This window comes from Rhipicephalus sanguineus, unplaced genomic scaffold, assembly GCF_013339695.2.
Source record: "Rhipicephalus sanguineus isolate Rsan-2018 unplaced genomic scaffold, BIME_Rsan_1.4 Seq12198, whole genome shotgun sequence".
NCBI classification, from domain to species: Eukaryota; Metazoa; Arthropoda; class Arachnida; order Ixodida; family Ixodidae; genus Rhipicephalus; species Rhipicephalus sanguineus.
In genome coordinates this window covers 94000-99999 of record NW_023614509.1, presented here as the reverse complement: position 1 = coordinate 99999, position 6000 = coordinate 94000, and the positions used below count along the sequence as shown (strand labels likewise).

General features: G+C 45.6%; 1 protein-coding gene across 1 annotated transcript in view; it reads left to right on the top strand.

Moving 5' to 3' along the window:
- The first annotated feature begins 2093 nt into the window (after positions 1 to 2093).
- The window catches only part of LOC119376478 (large subunit GTPase 1 homolog), an 81970-nt gene continuing 78063 nt past the window's right edge, over positions 2094 to 6000 (top strand). The window contains exon 1 of the mRNA XM_037646289.2: positions 2094 to 2208. Coding sequence (XP_037502217.1) covers positions 2109 to 2208 — 100 coding nt within the window. The 5' untranslated portion in view covers positions 2094 to 2108. The remainder of the gene's footprint in view (positions 2209 to 6000) is intronic.

Sequence of the window (6000 nt, the reverse complement as noted above, 5' to 3'; positions counted from 1 at the left end):
TTAAATGTATCTGGTAGGTAACGCTCTCGGCAAACTTTGCATAAAAGGGTGCATGTTTCTTGCTGCATGGTTTACTTGCTCTAGCATTTGGGTTGGTCATTTTGTGCACTTGTACAAGTTCTTGTGGTGCCGAAAACGCAACGTGAACATCGGCCCTTCTGAGCATTCTTTTTTATGTTACACGGCCAGTGCGGAATGATATTAGGAGGCACTGTGAGAGTGCTCAGTTTTCTGGCGGTGATGCTACAACGCACTGTGCATGAGGATGCCATTTAAGCAATGAAAATACAAAGAAGGCGGCATGCCGTGTGAGATGCTGTTACAGCTCCTCGTGAATATTGTAATATACTCGCTTCTGTCTCTACCACGTACTCATTATCCCCATGATATAATATACATTAAAAGGGGGTTCAATTCAACCCCCATTGATTTGGAAAATCGGATAATTCGGACATGTCCTCTGGTCCCAGCAAGCACGTGTATTGTTTAAGGGCATCAAACTCTCGTTAACCCATACATATGCGCAGTGTCCTACCTATAGGACGCTTCTTTGATGCACTCTAACATCGCTATTTCTTTAGCTGACTACTAGCGCCACCCACAGCACATCAAGCAGGTCTCATTCTCAACGTGTGCTAGCCTAGACATTGCTTGCTTTTCATGCTGCCACGTGCCGACCGCTTTCTCCGGGCAAATGCGTGCTTTATATGAAAGACGTCATGGAGAGGAAGAAGTGCAACGTCGGTGTGCATGTGAAGCGTTTCAAGGCTTACCACACGTGCATATAGCATCCCTAATGCCCAGTGTCCTATATTTATAAGACGGCTCAAAAAACAGTGTTGCGTTTGCCTGGCAGTAAATAAAGAACTTGTGCTTTCTTTTGAGGGTAGAAGTACACTTTTGTGAAAAAAAATATTTGTTCTGTCATTTTTTCTGAGTTTGGGCATATATGAGTTAATTTGGTCATATTTGGCTGCAACCCGCTTAATTCGGACGATCCTCGGAGCTCTCTTAGCACGAAGTGCCGCAAATGTGCGACGCAAAGTAGTGAAAACAGCGTTCGTGAACAACTGAAACGACCGTAGTCGCCATCCACAATCTTACCCCAACCGCGTTGTTGGCGAGCAGCACTGCAGGGGCTGCGGCAAACTTGTTTTGTTTTCGATTTTATTCGGGGCACATAGGCCGGTAGTGCGCCCTCGGAACTTTGTGGATGCTATGATCATGTCTTTAGGGACCACGATTTCTTCACAGCGGATGCTGCACTCAGTGGCTTCATTTTGGGCGATGCGTGTACAATTTCGCGAAACTCAAACATGGTGGAAGCCGTTGAAGATTTAGAGCTTCAGCCGCGGTCTGCATGCTGGCAGAAAACTCGCTTGCTGCATTGTGATGAATGAACTATCAGTTGCCGGCCATTTTTCTGATGAAAAAATTATCTTCACGTGCACGTGGTGGTGTTGGTGGCGGTGTTACGTAATCAGGGATGGGTGGAGAGGAGGTTTCGGCTTAAGACGCGGCGGTCTTGAGCCGTGGTCACATTGTAAACGAAGTTGCTAATGACGAAAATAGCAGGTTTTACACGTTCTTATGAAAAATAAGTGCTGGATTTAAGTATTCATCAAGAATATGAAAATGCATTGATGTAATAGACCTTGTTTATCTTTTTTTGATACTTTTGATAATCGTAATTCAATTCATTCAGATGCTTTTTCTGGTCCCGTGGAATCCGAATTAACGAGCTTTTACTTAACAAAACTGCAAATTGGGCTAGATGGTGGGGATGGTAGCGCCTGTCTTGTGTCGTTCTCCTCTTTTCCGTCTACGTTTTTTGCGCTTCGCCCACAATGAGCGTTTACTGTAATCCTCAAAAGCCTTAGGAGAGGCATTAGGAGAAACAACATAACACTAGTAAAAGAAAGATATGCATACCCAAAAAGTGTTAAAAAAGTGAAAAACAACGTACAGGCAAAAGATGTTGACAAGGCGTAAAACATTATGCGGTGTACAAACTGAGTGTGTGATGCCAGCACTCAGAGCAGTAATTAACAGACTGTTTAGTACTGTGTGCCCAAGCAGGTATGGTTCTGAAAATGAAGGAATTGTGAATGTCCTCTCTACAGTGTCTGGATGCTGAGGAAGAAGAGAGGAGACCGGATAGTCCAGCGGAAGACTCCAGCAGTGCTGGTACCTCCTTCAAGGATTCAGGTGCGATTCTCATGCTTTGTGAGCGGTAATGAGAACCAGCACAAGTGGTAATGAAGTGAGCTGTAGCGAGTCTTAAAGTCTAATGTCCTGCTTCCATGTGACCACCTTATGCACAGTGCGACAGACTCTGAGTAATTCGGAAGTTCATCATCCAATTTGACATATAAATTTACCTTCATGGCTGGTCCTAGTGAAATCGTATGTAGACAAATTTTGATACAGTGGAGCCCATTTATAATGGCTCCACTTAGAAGAAGCTTTCGCTGCAATTGAACAAAACGCATACAGCTGTCAAGATATATGTTGCTTCAGTAGTGCAGAATCGTGCATGTAAGGAATATCTTTGTTCCCTGCCAATTGTTTCAGTAAACTGACAACGTGAACCGAGCACCACAATGCAACCGATTTGTATGCACAGCCTGTTTTCTCAGGCCAGTCTTGGGTCTCTCTCAAGGGAGCTACCCTAGAGCACTGCACGGGCTCGGGCCTACCCGAAAACCCGGGCCCGGCCCGGCCCGTGGGCCGGGCCGGGCCGGGTAAAGTAGCTTTCACGGCGGGCCCGGGCCGGGCTCGGGCCTGAAGCTCCGGGCTTAGGGCCGGGCCCGGGTTTGAGGTGGCGGGCTCGGGTCGGGCCAGGCTTAGACTTTGCTCCGTTCTTAAACGGTCCCTAAAGTGAAACATTGAATCGGTTTAGACCGATAGAGTGCACTCTTAGAATCCGAACGTCATTAATTTCACCATCAATGAGTCTATTAATAAAGGAGAAAATCAAGGTTAAAGTTCCATTTTGAAATTTCGCGCTGAAATCTCCACACGTGACGTCATGGATTTTAAAGTGCATTCGTCGTATTTTGGGGACATTGGTTCAACGAAATTTCCAGAAACTTGGTATATCAATTCTGTTAAGGCCCCTCAGAGGTCAATGTGCTTCATTTTTACCCACTATAAGCTACGTAGGGCCCAGTAGATGCCGTCAGAATCTATGACGTCGCGGCGTTTGGTGCGTGAATTTCAAGTTGGCGTCGTTACTTGCATTTTCCTGCGAGTTTTCTCTCTTACCAAGAGTCTAGTCGCGGCGAGCGTGGTGCATTTGGATTGGTAAAGAGTAATTTACCGACAATAGAAAAATCGTTTTGTGCATGCATATAAGCCCCACATTTTATCTCGAAAAAACGCTTTTTCTATGTGGGGTAAGCTCTTTGGAGAAGTTTTATGAGGGATAAGTACTGAACTGATTGTTCTTCTTGCATATGAGCTACTTGATTTATCTGAAATGGGCGAGTTAAAGTAAATAAACCAGCCGCTTATATGTAACACCTCGCTGTTCCGTGCTCTATTTGCTTTCGTTATTATTTTATTTCCCAAATGTTACTCTGTAATCGCAGTAATAAATGTATAATAATAAAATTATACTTATGAGATGTCATCGCAAGAGAGATCACAGAGCTACAAAGCGGGGAAACGTTGTTGAAAGTTAGAGCCCCCCTCTAAAACGAAAGGACTGCACGGAGTCTCTCTCCGTGCACATACAATCCCTCTGCACATAGAACCCCTCTAAAGAAAGACTGCACATAGAATCCCTCTAAAGACAGATTCTTTTTCTGTGACTTTGTGACGGCTCCCAGTAGTCATGTGGCGCGAGATGGACATGCACAACCTGCTTTTTGCGGCCATATTGTTAATGTCTGAGCTTTCGTCTTGTTCCGCTATATCAGGGGTCTCAAACTCACCTCAGCTAACGGGCCGCATTCACGAAAATTTACTCCCGCAAGGGCTAGGGCAATGACGAAGGTAGGAGCGTGGGAGGGGGAACAGGTTTTAAAACTACCGTCATTTCACAGCAGACCTTTCCCATATCTCATATACGGGATCATTTCTGAAGGGGATTCGGCGGTAGGAGTCCCAGAACATATCGATACCCATTGTTGCAAAATAGTGCAGAACGGAGCGGCTTAGAGCGTGCCAGACTCTATCGAAGAAGAGGAAACCGAGGGACATCGAGGGCACGTGCACGTGGCCGGCGCAGCAGTTCGCCTTTAGCATTGCCATTAAACGGACGTCTCTCTTCTGAAATATAGCTCTTGTTTCACGGTTATGTATCAACACACGGTGACCGCAGGGGGCGCCTCACGAAAAATATCCTTTCGATCTGTGATGCCTGTGTATCTCAAGAACATACTTATAAAGAAAAAAAATGGGATCAAGGCAGTCATGTGCGGGCAGCGGGCTGCTAGCGAGAGGTCCGCGAGCCGCGTGTTTGAGGCCCTGTATAGTGCGCTATATAGTGCGCTATATAGTGCGAGAGCTACATAATACTGCCGCAACAGCGTTGGAATGTGCAGGAACAGAATAGGTCCATTAATCAAGGAGTGGGGTGAAGTATATTCGCTTGACAAAACATCTGGCTTGAAAAAGGACAATGACAGATTTCGTGCCGGGTGATGTCCCTTTACCTCGAACCATATGCATCTAATGAGTTAGCTTCGAGAAGCTTAGTCGCGCCTTTATTACCAAATTCGAACGAAACCCGAAAATATATCGAAATCGCTTCGTCCACTTCCTGCCAGTCCTAACCGCCTAGTCTAATGGCCACCTTCTACCGGTGAAACATCGCTGGGAAGGCATAAGCCATTATAATATGAAAAAAAAACGAGCACGGTGCAAACCGTTCATAACATACACTGCTGAAAATTGCAAGGCGAAGCCCTCAAATAGGAGGTTTATAAATGACATTGAAGAGCGGCACAACGTTCGGGAACGAGAGAAGTGAAGGGATGAGCTACAAGCCATATTCATTCTACAGAGCTCCACAAAGACATCCTAGATTTGCTCCAGTGGTGGAAGTTAAGAACAACGACTGTCGACGCCTTCGCAATTGGCAAGGCAGATGTGGTGCGCCCGTGCGGCCAGCGCGAGCAGTGCAAGAAGCTTTAGCGCGGCAGGATATGTGATGCAACATGGCATGGCGTGCTTAAAGCAGGAATATCTTGATACTTTGATTTTTCGCACAATATTATGTGAAGAAGTAAACTATAAAGTATGCCATAAAAAACTTAGACTCTATATACTAGCAGTGGTGTGGTATATGAAAATAATGCTATGAGAAATAGTTTTTTTTTTCGTCCTTTCGGCTGCTTATACGCATACACGTGGTGCACGCGGTTCCATATACCTTTACCTAGATTAGTGTATTTGCAACAACGGTCACAAATTTGGTTTTCTCCTTCTGTTTCTCTTGCTGTGGCAAGGCGCTACAATGGTGAAAACAGGTGGTACATATCGAGAAGGGTGCACGATTGGCTTTGTGGTTACAGCATGCTATAAATTTCAATAGACTATAGAGTGCAATAAAAACAAAGTGAAGTGAGCGTTTTGTTCTCTGCCAAGCTAATCTAGAACACATGCCCTGGTGGTGCTCCGTGTTACGTGGCGGCGAAGTCATCACGCGGTCCAAATGGGAGGCTTCTATTACCAGCTCCGCGCTAGAACAGCTATATGGGCAGTCCAACGGACCTGCGACGCAGCAGAGAGACTTGGTCTTTCTGTTCCGATGTCGGAGCGGCCCGCAACGTGCTAGAGCGCGTTCTGATGGACCATAATAAAGTTTATCCACCCGTCAATCCATCCTTTGTTGTTATTGCGCTCCTTATCGAAACTGAACTCGTGCTGCAAATCACTTTCGTTGCTACAATGTCTGCTACAAAACGCCCTTCATGATCCCCAGAGTATTTGCAGAACAAATGGGTACGGTATACCACTGCCGAACAAACAATCATTGTATCCAATATGTCC